General features: G+C 36.7%; 1 protein-coding gene and 3 pseudogenes across 1 annotated transcript; all 4 read left to right on the forward strand.

Moving 5' to 3' along the window:
- The first annotated feature begins 425 nt into the window (after positions 1-425).
- On the forward strand, positions 426-1,381 carry LOC114037171 (annotated as a pseudogene).
- A 911-nt stretch (positions 1,382-2,292) lies between these two features.
- LOC114037180 lies at positions 2,293-2,776 on the forward strand (annotated as a pseudogene).
- Positions 2,777-10,428: 7,652 nt separating this feature from the next.
- LOC114037188 (olfactory receptor 14A2-like) lies at positions 10,429-11,379 on the forward strand. Its single transcript, XM_027854017.1, has one exon. The coding sequence runs from the start codon at positions 10,429-10,431 to the stop codon at positions 11,377-11,379; it is 951 nt and encodes a 316-aa protein (XP_027709818.1).
- Positions 11,380-13,311: 1,932 nt separating this feature from the next.
- The window catches only part of LOC114037198, a 91,889-nt pseudogene continuing 91,468 nt past the window's right edge, over positions 13,312-13,732 (forward strand).

Below are 13,732 nucleotides of genomic sequence, written 5' to 3' on the forward strand. Positions count from 1 at the left end.
AGGATATTGTTTAGAGATTCCTGGAAAATCTGGGATGTAGAAGAGCCTAAAAAATCATCTACTTGAGGGGTTCTTAGCCCTTTTTTGCTTCATGGATCCATTTGCTATCTGGTAAAGACGATGGACAAATTTATGAGAATCAATTCACTAAAAGGCATTAAATACGTAAAGATTAAAATGGAAACAAACTACAAGGAAATACATTTATAAAAATATTTTAGGTCCATGAATTTCAAGTTTAAATCCTCTGAACTAGTTCCACCATTTCTTTCTAAAAATAGGAAAACTGAGGCAAAAAGAACTGTCATTTGCCCAAGGTCACACAGTGAACCTGAACCAAAGTTACCTGAGATGTTCTTCTCATCATTTTGCATCTGTTTCTTTTCTCCACGCAGGCAGTAGAGAAAATTCTCTACCTCGAGAACATGGCCAATCTCACTGTGGTGACAGGATTATTCCTCATGGGCTTTTCCAACATTTGGGAGCTACAGGTCTTACATGCAATCATCTTCTTGCTGCTCTACCTAGTGGTTCTCGTGGGTAATATACTTATTTTCACCCTCATCTCTCTTGATGAGAAACTCCATACTCCTATGTACTTCTTCCTAAAGAACCTGTCCTTTTTAGACCTCTGCCTTATTTCCACCACAGTCCCCAAATCAATTGCTAACTCTCTAAGTCACAGCTGCTACATCTCTTTTTGGGGGTGTGTCTCACAACTCTTTTTAATGGTGTTATTTGTAGCATCAGAGCTTTATCTCCTCACAGTGATGTCTTATGACCGCTATGTGGCCATTTGTCAGCCCCTTCACTATGAACTCATCATGACTAGAGGGGCTTGTGTGAAGATGGCAGCTGCTTCCTGGCTCAGCAGAGGTTTGTTTGGGGCCCTGTACTCAACTAGTGTATTCACTTTGCCCTTCTGTGGCTCCAAGGAGATCCACCAGTTCTTCTGTGATGTCCCTCCATTGCTCAAGATCTCCTGCTCTGAAACACACCTTGCACTTGATGTCAGTGTGGCTTTTGGGGTTGGTATGGGGTTTTATGCTGTATTGACATCACAATCTCTTACAGTCACATCTTCTCAACTGTCCTAAAGATTCCAACCAGAGAGGGTAGGTCAAAAGCCTTCTCCACTTGCCTGCCTCACCTCATTGTTCTCACGGTTTTTATCACCACAGCTGTCATTGCTTATCTACAGCCACCCCAGGAATCTGACTCACTTCTAAATCTGTTGCTGCCCATGTTCTACACAGTGTTGCCCCCAACCATGAACCCAATCATCTATAGTCTGAGGAACAAGGACATGAAGACTGCTTTGGTGAAACTCATAGCCTGGGAATACTTCTCAAAGGGATTAATATCAAAATCTTTTCCATGATAATATGACTGCGCATAGATACAGGTATGCATATATGTATATGTTTCATGTTTACACACATTTATGTTTATATATATTTTAAACATATTGATATACCACTTCAATATGTGTTTACTGACTTAAATTCCTTGCTACCATATCTATATCAAGCTCACCAATTTAAAAATGTGTTATCTGAACTAGTGGTCATACAGGGACTTTAATGAGACAGAGGGCCTGGAGTGTTTCTTCTATGTCTGATCATTTAAAAGAGAGTGGAAAGAGCAGGGAAGAAAAGGAGGATGAGCAGGAGAGAGTGAGAAATAACGTGAAATTATAATCAAGGTACATAGACATGTAAACAAATAAGAAAATGGATTGGGAGACAAATGTATTTCAACACATGAGGGAAATGGAGAAGGAAAGGGAGAAAGAGAGAGCAGAGAAGGAGAGAGGGAGCAGATAGCAAGGCAGGAGGAGGTAGGAAGGGAAACAGAGAGAGAGAGAGACAGAGAGAGACAGACAGAGAGACAGAGAGAGAGACAGAGAGAGAGACAGAGAGAGAGAGAGAATGAAGTATAGAAATGCATTTCTCTGAGCAGGGAAACAGCAGTCGAAGAGAAAAGTCAGAATTTAAAAGAAAGCAGATTAAGAGAGAAAGTAGGGATTAGTCCTGAGGAAAACAAACTGTAGTAAAGAATGTACAAAAGCATTTATAGAATTTTTTGAGGTGGCAAAAAAATGGGAACGTGAGGGAGTGTGGATCAACTGAACAAGGTATGGAACACAAAAGTGATGACATCAGGTGGAATCCTTGGAATTGAAGTGGAGGAGACTCCCCTGCTATCATTGCTACTACCACCACGGCCTATGCTGCCATCTGTGCCCCTTTGGCTTTGGACTTCTCAGAGTCGCCAGTATATTGAGTAGCTATGGAGGAATATCCAAAAATAGAGAAAACTGAAAAAGACACGTACGGTGCTATATACAAGGGTCCACATAAACGAGAGGTCAGATGGTAGCCATGATGAAAATCAGATTACAGAGTGAGGAGGACATTACAAGTAGTGCAATTCAAGAAATTTTGCTGTTGAAGGAACTTCACCCTAACATTGCCAGCTTTCAAGATGTACTTATGTGAGATGCTAGACTATATCTCATTTTTAATTCCTTTCCATGTATCTAAAAAAATAATTGGGTTCTATCCCTCCTAGCCAGTATATGGATTCTTCACCCATCAAAAGTTATGTATACAAAATCTTATAACACATTGTCTTTTGTTACTCAGGAAGAGTTCCTCACACACATTTGAAACCTCAAAATCTGTTAATAAATGACAAATGAGTAATTAATCTAGCTGACTTTGGACTTCCATGGGCCTTTGTGGGTGTGATCCGCAACTTGACAATGCAGTAAATGACTGAATAAAAGAGAAACATAGAGTTGATTTGGTTAACGATAGGGTATCAACTGAAAAGGAAAGGAAGTTAAGTCAAAGTAGATGGTCAGGGAAAGTACTGAGGGGTGCATGGACTAAAAGGACTAGTGAAGACAAAGAAGAAATTAAAGAAAAATAAGCTATGGTAAAATGTGGGCATTCTAGTTTTTTTTTTTTTTAAATAGAGGAATCCGTTTTTAAGTATGGCTCTTGAAATCAATATTTGGGATTTCAAAATATCTTTATATTGCGGATAAAAAATAATTCCTCATGTCAAATTTGTCTTGCACCTCTCAGTTTCTGTGTATTTGAGCACATTACGTATATAACACTGTCTCCAAGGGTACTTCTGCCTGTCTGTTAAAATACTACCTACCTATCCTCGAAGAACTACCTTACCACCTCCATAAATTAGAAAGTTCTCCCTGATAATACCAGTCAGAAGTTCACCCTCACACATTTCTCTGAGCAGTTTGTTCTCATCTCATCCATTTATTCCTTGGTATTTTGAATTGTAATTATTTGCATGTTTTTCTTATAACCCCTGAAAGACTTAAAAAGCATTGAAGTTTGCAACAAGAGATGATTCGTTTTTTTTTTTTAATATCTAGATTTAGGATAGAGGCTTGCACAAAGCAAACAATAGATAAAAGCTTAATGAAAACACGTACTGAGTCATATCTTTGTCCCATGTCTAAATGTACAGATGCATTTTTATATGGCCTTACAGTTGGTTTGAAGACAAGCTTTGTGATATAATTCATAAGTTTATGAGGGTAGATGCGTATTTTAATTCAGTCGATGTGAATCAGAATGAGAAGAGAGCAATTATTCCCTATGCCATCTTCTGCATATACAGATGGTAAAACAGATTCAACACAAATGGGCATGCCCTAAGAGTTAGGTTTCAAGTTAAGAATGGATTTGTATTTCAAGATGGTTGGTGGCATAATCTTTGGTCAACAAAGAGCATACAATGAAATGGGCCAATTTGGCCTCAAAATGTTGCCATTGCCCTCTTTTCTGTGACAATTCTAGGCTACTGAACTACTGATAATATCAAAATGACAGTCTTAGACTGGATATCCATCCTGAGCACTGGATAGCATTTAAAATTGCTTGAGAATCTATAATACTATTTGTCTGAAAGAATAGAAGACAATCATTTGGTCATAAAGAGGAAATTCAGATTTCCCTCAGAACAGGAACCTGGAAGAACTTTCAAGTCAAACTTGACATCAGATACTTGAGTTAACATCCTGAATCTAAGTATTTCTGTGAATACTGCAAAGTCACATAACTTCTCTGAACCTTAGTATCCTTTTGTGTCAAAAGGTAATATTACCACTTGAGTTATCTACCTCACAGGGTTCTTATAAAAAATAGTTTTATATAATCTTTTAAAATCACACATTTAAAGAAATCTCTTTTATTATCATCATCTTTTTATCATCTTTTTCAAGGTGATGATCCTGTTCATAGATTTGCAGTTTCAATTGATTGGAGAAGAGAATTTGGAAATCATCTAATTCAATGGTTCTTGGTCTTTCATGGGATTTGGGGCCCTTCTGTTGAAATCTATGGGAACTTTCTTGAATAATATCTTTAAATTCATAAAATAAAACAGACAGATTTTGAAGGAAACAAACTCCATGGAAATAAACTTATGAACATATTTAAAAAATTGAAGAACCTCATCATCCAATCCCCTAGTCTCACATCCTAGTTCCAATTCTCTCATTAACAAATAAGAAAATTGAGGTAGACAAAAAGAATTGTGTTTTGCCCAAGGTGAGTCAATGAACTGAAATTAAGGTTTTCTAACTTCCAACACACTGAGTGTTCCTCTCATCATTTGATAGCCATTTTTTTTCACCTTTACAGACAGTAAAGAGAGCTCTTCATTATGGACAACCTCACTATGATGACAGGATTCCTCTCATGGGCTTTTCCAATATCTGGGAGCTGCAGGTCTTGCAGGCCACATTGTTGTTACTGATATACCTAGTGCCTCTGATCGATAACATACCGTCTGATAGATAACAGTCATCTCTATACACTTCTGTCCAAAGAACCTGTCCTTTTTAGATATCTGCTTTCTTTCTGTCACTGTCCCCAAAATGGTTGCAAAATCCCTGAAACACAGCTTCTCCATCTCTTAAATAAAATACTAGCAAAGATATTACAATAATATATCACAGTAATATATTACAGTAATAAGGGCAAGTCACTTAACCCCATTGCCCAGCCAAAAAGAAAAAAAAATGATCTGATGTTTACTGGGATCAAGATAAGCCATAGCATCTAGTTGTCACAGAGTGCTCAAATGGCCTCCATTTCCCAAGGGCCATGCTAACAAGCTGGCTATAGGTTCTAGGATTTGAGATCAGGGACTGTAGAGCCATTAAAACTGAATAACTATAGAAACTCTCAGGAGAACTTGTTCTATCATCCTCAGAGAATCCTAGCAAATTTAGAGAGCCTGAATCTCAGAAGGAAAACAAAATGATGTAAGAATATATCAAAAACATCAACCTCAGAGAAAGAATTAAATACTAAGAAATGTGATTCCCTAAAAATACTTTAAATGCAATGGCTGAAGCAGAAAAGTGAAGCATAGCTAGGACGGCATCAGTGCTTCCCACCTCAGTATACTTACTGTGACTGAGAATATAGCTGGATACTACCAGGCACAGAAATCAGAAGAAAGAAAATTTAAAGTTTTTGTCGAATGCAGGTCAGCACTGGGTGTACGAATATCCTTCACTTTCGACAGCTTAGTCGATCTCTACATAAGTCTATGGGTGCCTGAATGGAGAACACATAGTCTTATTTCAAGCAGTGGATTGAAGAAATTAATGGAATAAGAGGTATACATTTCCACCTTTTTTGTTATCAAAACGTAGATGCATCAGTGACTCTGTGTCCAAGATTAGAAAAAAACTGTGACAAAACAAATCTTAAATGTCCAGAAATATTAAAAACTATGTTAGCAAAGGAGAGAGGTTGTTACAACTTCCATCTATGGTTTTAAGCAGGTTATTGGATATGAAAATCAGGTCAACTGTGGTAAAATTTAAAAAGAATGTGAAGATTGTTTTAGGTAAGCTCCTACATCTTCATATTCTTTACTAAGCTTTGGTACGCAAGTTCTTCATGTTGCTCCCTTGCTACCCAGTGAGCATTCAATTTAGTCTCCCCTTCCTGCAAATTCTCATTCGATGCACTCAGGACTAGCTTTCTTTGTGGTGTAGTCAGTTCCAAAATCACATAATCTCTCTCTATAATATTCAAGCAAAATAGCCTTTCCAGTACTTGATCTCAACTAAGTGTTAAAAAAAAAAAAGCACATCCAACAAAACTGTCTCTTTAATGGTGAAATTCAAGAAGCAAAAATCAGAGAAGCTGAGCATTTCAGGCAATCTTAGGCCATAAACTGGGGGTGCAAGGATGTTTCCAATGACTTTTATGGCTTATAGACTAAGTGATCACTGAAAGGCTAGCCACAAATAAATGAATAAGCAAGCATTTACTAAGTTCCTAAAGTAGGTCAATCACTATGCTAGGGGCTAGGGATTCAAAGATAGATGGAAAAGCAGTCCTTAACTTCAGCCTTTTGAAGAGGCAGGACAAAAGCACAGAGATGGTAGATGGAATGCTGTATATTAGGAAAGAAGGGAGGTTAGGTGTTGCAGTGGATGGAGCACTGTGCAGGGAATCAGAAAGAATCATCTTTGTGAGTTTAAATATGATTTCAGACACTTACTATCTCTGTGGCCCTGGACAAGTCACTTACCCCTTTTTGCTTCAGTTCTTCATCTGTAAAATGAGCTGGAGATGTAAATGGTAGACCACTCCAGAATTTTTGCCAAGAAAACCCCAAACGGGGTAATGCAGAATCAAATATGATTGAAACGACTGAACAACAATATGATGAATGCCAAGAAGGTTATATTAGCTAGACATTAGATTGGACTAAGGTAGAGAAGATGTATGTGCACTATGGCTGGAAATAAGGATTGGGTCCTCTTTCAGAAAGCATTTAAAAATCAAAAATAAGGGTTTCAATTTAATTCTATGAGAATTAGTGAGCCCTCTGAGGTTTAATGAGTGGTGGAGTGACATGCTCAATTTTGTGTTTTAGGAAAGCCAGTTTGGCAGAAATCTGATGGATGGATTGAAGATGGGAGACACTTTGCACAGGGACACGAATTAGAAGATACTGTACTATTCTAGAGAGTAAGTGACAAGGGTTCTAACTATAGTGATGGCTGAGTAAATGAAGTTAAAGGGACAAATGTAGGAGACATTGTGGTGATAGAAAGAACTCTCTGTGAAAACTGATGATATGTGGGGACAAAGGTAAGAGTGAAATGAAAAGGATAGCCTTGAAGCTATAAATCTGGTGACTTCAAGGATGATAGTACTCTTGAAGATATAAGAAAGTTGAGAACCAGGGGGTCTATGGAAAATGAGGAAAATAATGGTTGGGCTTGGGACACACTGAGTTGGAGATATCGAAAGGACATCCACTTTGGAATTTCCATTACATGACACAATTCTAAAGCTTAAGAGACAAAGACTAGGGCAGGAAATATAGAAATGGGACGCATCATTGTAATGGGAACATGAAAAAACCCACGTGACATAATATGGTCACTGAGAGAAAATGAAAGGAAAGAACTTAGAAGAAAGCCTAAATCAGAAGTTTGGCATAAACATAATTAGAGGGCATGATGGGACAGTGATGTTGCAGCAAGAGAAAGTAAGAATTAGTTGTCAGATATTAGGAAAACTAGGAGAGAGCAAAGTAACAAAAATACAGAGAGGAAACACTATAAAAGAATGAGGGGGTGCTCAAGAATGTCAAATACTACACAGAAGTCAAGAAGAATGAGTTTTTAGAAAAATCTATCAGATATACACATTAATAAATTATTTTTGACCTTGAAAATGATAATTTCAGTTGACTCATGATGTTATAAGTCAGATTATATGGGGTTTATAAGAATGAAAGAAGATACAGTGGATATAAGAAATAAGGAGCACATTTTTCTAAGACATTTACTGGGTATAGAAATATTATAGAGCCTATTTAGGTGTTTTAAAGGATAAGGGAAATTTTAGGTCCCAAAAAAGGCCTGAGCAGTTTGGGAAAGAGTGGATATTAGAGGTAGAGAAGAGGCTAATAATAGAGGAAAAATCTTAAAAATGGGATGGAATCAAGGATGTAGACATAGAGGGTTTTACTCTTGTCAGAAGCAGGGCTACTTTAAATCTTCAACAGAGACTAGAGTAAAACAGAAGAGAATGGGGTAGAATGTCAATTAGTTTGGAGTTGAAAAGAAGGGGGAAATAACTCTCGATCATACTGTTCTCTGTTTTCTAAATGAAGAATGATATGAAGTCTTCACTTGTGCAAATGTTTGGGAGGGGAGGTATGGGAGACATAAGGAGAGAATATAAGTTTGGAAGCAGCCAAGGTAAGGAATGGGATGTAAAAATCAACATGAAAGGAACAAAAGGACTGCTTGACTGAAATGAAGACCAGTTGCAATTATATGGCATTAATCAGTAATGAATCCAGTCAGTAGAGTTTTGTGACTTTGCCCAACTCTATTCAGCAGTACATGAGTAAAATTATAAGAGGTGGGTGGCTAAAGTAACCAAAGGTTAGGATTTAGCAAGCTGTAATCTTCAATAAGACAAAACAGCAGGTGATTCAAGAGGAATATCCACTTAAACTGGCTAATTATAGGGACACAGGATGGGAAGAAAGAAAAATCAGATTCAGCAGGATTGTCAAGCAAATTGTTGAGTGGTACCAAAACTGGAGGCCCCAACAAAAATAAAGAATAGGCTTAAGAAGAATAATGCATAGGAAAACATAGGCATTTTAGTAAAAGTACAAGAACTTTGATTGAAATTATACTCTTGAAATCAATATTTGAATTCCAAAAGATCTTTATATGAAGAAAATAGACATTCCCTCTTCCTTGTCTTGCTCATCACTGCTTCTGTGTTTGTGCTCATAACATACATGGAATATCTCCCCTTGCAACCTCAATATTTATGCCTTTTGAAATCCTACCCAAATTCTAAAGACTTCCCTACCAATTCCATTAAGCATGAAGCTGTCCCTTGATCTTGCCAGTCAGAAATAAGCTCTCTGTCTCACATCTCTCTGAGCTCTTTGTTCTCCTCCCTTGCATTTTATCACATTCTACTTTAAGTTACACTCATTTACATATATTACATGTTCCCTGATAGACTGGAAACATCTTGAGGCCTAGAGAAGATTCATATTTTTTTAAACTATGCGGGTTTAGAATAGATGCTTGTGCAGAGCAAGCCCTTGATAAATGTTTTGTCAAATGTTATGGTTGATCCATCCATTTAATTCCTTTGCCTGATGCCCAAATGCAAATGTCTAGTTATATATGGCCTTATAGCCATAAATAATGGGTCTAAGAGGTATACCTTGGGAAATACTTTATGAGTATATAAGGATTTGTTTGAGTTACAGGAGTGTTTTAACTAGGGCAAAGTGAATCAAAATCTAAAGTGGTGTTTGGGGGTGGAGGGAGCAGTTTTTCCACATGCTATATTCTTCAAACCAGAAGAGATCCAACACAGAAGATGGTGCTTTGGGAGTTATTTTTCCATTTGAGGATAGATTTGCATTTCAACATGTCTGGTCTGGGATAGTGGTAGCCAACAGAGAGCTTGAAATTGAAAAAACCGTAAGGAAGTCTAATCTCTGATACCACATTCATCTGCATGACATGTCTAGTCTATTGAGCTGATGATCTTGTCAAAAAGTCTTGGATAATGAACCAGTCTACGCCAGGGTAGTGGACATCATTTAAAATTATTATATAACCTATATAAGTTAAAGTCTTAAAGGAAGGGAAGACAATCATTTGTTTATGAACAGCATATTAAGGTATGCCTCAGCAATGGAACCTAGAAGAGCTTTCAAGACAGCCTGAAAAGCAGGAAACCTGGATTAACATCTTGGTTTTGAAACTCCTTCAATAATGACTGAAATTTCACTTAACTTTTCTGAGGTCCAACATCTTCTGTATGAGTTGGTAATAACACTACTAGAATTGCCTACATAAAAAGAGGTCTTGTAATGAAAGTATTTTATGATAATGAAAATCATCCACGTAGAGAGATATAGCTATGGTTAGCAACTTTTTCAAGGTAAGGATGTTGTTTAGAGATTCCTAGATAATCTGAGATGTAGAAGAGCCTTAAAAATCATCTACTTCAGAGGTTCTTAGCCCTTTTTTGCTTCCCTTTGGACTCTTAAAAAAGACCATGGAAAATTTATGAGAATCATTTCTCTAAAAAGCACTAAAATATGTAAGATTAAAATGGAAACAAACTACAAGGAAATACATTTATAAAAATATTTTAGGTCCATGAATTTCAGTTTTAAATCTTCTGAACTATGTCCATCAATTCATATTAAAAATAGGAAAATTAAGGCAAAAAGAACGGTCATTTGCACAAAGTCACACAGTGAACCTGAACCAAATTTCCCTGAGATGTTCTTCTCATTATTTTGCATCTGTTTCTTTTCTCCATTCAGGCAGTAGAGAAAACCCTCTACCCCTAGAACATGGCCAATCTCACTGTGGTAACAGGATTCTTCCTCATGGGCTTTTCCAACATCTGGGAGCTACAGGTCTTACATGCAATCCTCTTCTTGCTGATCTACCTAGTGGCTCTAATGGGTAACATACTTGTTTTCACCCTCATCTCTCTTAATGGGAAACTCCATACTCCTATGTACTTGTTCCTAAAGAACCTGTCCTTTTTAGACCTCTGCCTTATTTCCACCACAGTCCCCAAATCAATTGCTAATTCTCTAAGTCGCAGCTGCTACATCTCTTTTTGGGGGTGTGTCTCACAACTCTTTTTAATGGTGTTATTTGTAGCATCAGAACTTTATCTTCTCACAGTAATGTCTTATGACCGCTATGTGGCCATTTGTCAGCCCCTGCACTATGAACTCATCATGACTAGAGGGGCTTGTGTGAAGATGGCAGCTGCTTCCTGGCTCAGTGGAGGTTTGTTTGGGGCCATATATTCAACTAGTATATTCACTTTGCACTTCTGTGGCTCCAAGGACATCCACCAGTTCTTCTGTGATGTCCCTTCCTTGCTCCAGACCTCCTGCTCTGAAACGCACCTTGCAGTTGATGTCCCTGTGGCTTTTGGGACTGGTACAGCAGTTTTCTGCTCTATTTACATCACAATCTCTTACAGTCACATCTTCTCAACTGTCCTGAAGATGCCAACCAGAGAGGGGAGGTCAAAAGCCTTCTCCACTTGCCTGCCCCACCTCATTATTCTCATGGTTTTTATCACCACGGTTCTCATTGCCTATCTACAGCCACCCCAGGAATCTGACTCACTTCTAGATCTGTTGTTGCCCATGTTCTATACAGTGCTGCCCCCAACCATGAACCCAGTCATCTATAGTCTGAGGAACAAGGACATAAAGACTGCTTTGATGAAACTCATAGCCTGGGAATTAATTTCAATACCAAAATGTTTTCCATTATAATATGACTGTGCACATATATTTACACATGTATAAACACACATTTACATAGATAAAGGTATGCATATATGTATATATTTCATGTTCATACACATTTATGTATAAATATATATATTTTATACATATTGATATATCACTTCAATATGTGTTTACTGACTTAAATTCCTTGCTACCATGTCCATGTCAAGCTCACCAATTTTAAAATGTTGTCACCCAGATTGTCTGGAGAATCATAACAATATGCTTTTGAAAATATGTTCAGCCATTCTGGTCCTGAAATCAAAAGGCCATTACTTTTCTGAGAAAAGGGTACTTATTTGAAAATAATGTATTTGAAGATCCTCTGATCAATTTATGTCAACTGTTTTCTTAACACATAGCTGCATAAAATGACAGAAAATATTATCTGACTTGAAAACAGATGAATCATTTGACTCAGGGTACCACAACTTACAATGAAGCACCAAAAGTTCCTCATACGTCTATTTTACTTTACAATTTTTTGAAATGGCTTCACTATCCAATATTTGATTACCATGACAATAGTTGGAGAAAATTAGGAAAAATATTATCATCACCACTTTATATTTAATAATAATAAACATTTTCAAGAATTACAGTAAGTGATGGCATTCTGATTCAATTGTTTCATTTATTCTCAGGTCAGATAATGTTTTCTACTATTCCCTGTTGTCAGTTACTAAGTAAACAGTTGATATAAATTGATGAGAGGATCTTCAAATACATCATTTTCAACTAATTTTCTTTCAGAAAAGTGTTAGACTCTTCATTTAACCTTCAAATTTAGAGCATAAGTATAGAAATCCAGAATCAGGAGGGACATCAAAGGCTATTCCTCTAGTCTAATCTTACCTGAACTTGACATCCATATTAAACATCCACAATTCATGGTCATCCAAATTTCATGTGTGTATTTGCAGTGAGGGAGAGTAACTTCATGCAAAAGCAATCCATTCCACCTGTGAAGGTTTTTGATTGTTCAGACACTTTTCTCCCATTAGGCCGAACATTGCTCTCTCTGCAATTTTTACCCATTGCTCCTACTTCCACCAGTCCTTTCACTACACTGATATATAGGTTGTTTGGGCTTGTTATATGGGGAGCATAAAAGAGCAAATGATACACAAATAACTAAGTCAGTCATGTGTTCTGATCATACAAATTTACGATACATTTAAGGTACAGAATCCCTTTTAAAGAATAAGATTCTTACAAGAGCAGAGTGTAACTTGATTTCTTTGTGTTTATATTGTACACAGAAAAGACATTCTTTTTGCTATTAATTTGTTACCCCAGAGAGTGTAGCTTTATGTCCACTTTGTAAGAAAGTAAATACATATTCAAGACCAAACTTTAAGATGCTTAGCTAAGTCCATATATTTTATGTTTTTAAAGTTTTGTTGAACTCATATCCCTATAGAAGTAACTTAAGTAAGAAAGGGGTCTTTATATTAAATTTTTCATATTCAAGCATACATCTATGTATCCATCTATCTATCTGTATATCTACACACACATACACAGACACATACAATAGGTGGTACTGTGGATAGAGTGCAGGGCTTAACATGTGGAAGACCTGAGTTTAAACATAGCCTCAGAAATTTCCTAGATGTGTGATCTTGGAGAAGTCATTTAACATCTCTTTGCCTATGGATTGGTGATCCACTGGAAAAGCAAATGGCAAACCACTTAAGTGTCTTTGCCAAGAAAACCCCATAAACTGAAGTCCATTGGGTCATGAAGAATTCGACATGACTGAATGATTAAACAACACATGTATACTATTATGTGGAAGATTTTATTAATATACATTATATAATTATATATGAACACACTATATTAAATGATAATCAATATTAAAGATAGATTGACAAACAAAAGATATAATTTCCTTATTTTTTAAATACAGTCATGTCAGGGCAGCAAGGTGACATAACACTCACTAGCTATATGACTCTGGGCAAGTCACTTAACCCCAATTGCCTCACCAAAAAGAAAGCATATATATATATATGCATATATATATATGTATGTATATATGTATATATATATGTATGTATATGTGTATGTGTATGTATATGTATATGTATATGTATATGTATATGTATATGTATATGTATATGTATACACACACACACAAATATATATTTGAGGGGAGGTTGGAGGGGAAGGTTTTTGCAACATTCCTGAACTGGTTTAATGGCAGTCCTTGACTAGGCTTCCCATTGCTGAAAAAAAATTTTCTGAGGTTAAAAATAAAGTTATCAGACTGAAGAAAAGGGTCACCTGCAAAACCAGCCATGGATTCAAAGACTGGCCCACTAATAACTGC

The sequence above is a fragment of the Vombatus ursinus genome, unplaced genomic scaffold (genome assembly GCF_900497805.2).
Source record: "Vombatus ursinus unplaced genomic scaffold, bare-nosed wombat genome assembly UNPS02000582.1, whole genome shotgun sequence".
Taxonomy (NCBI): domain Eukaryota; kingdom Metazoa; phylum Chordata; class Mammalia; order Diprotodontia; family Vombatidae; genus Vombatus; species Vombatus ursinus.

Bases quoted from the DNA above. Each gene is read 5' to 3' on its own strand.
- LOC114037188 (XM_027854017.1), top strand. From the start codon at position 10,429: ATGGCCAATCTCACTGTGGTAACAGGATTCTTCCTCATGGGCTTTTCC.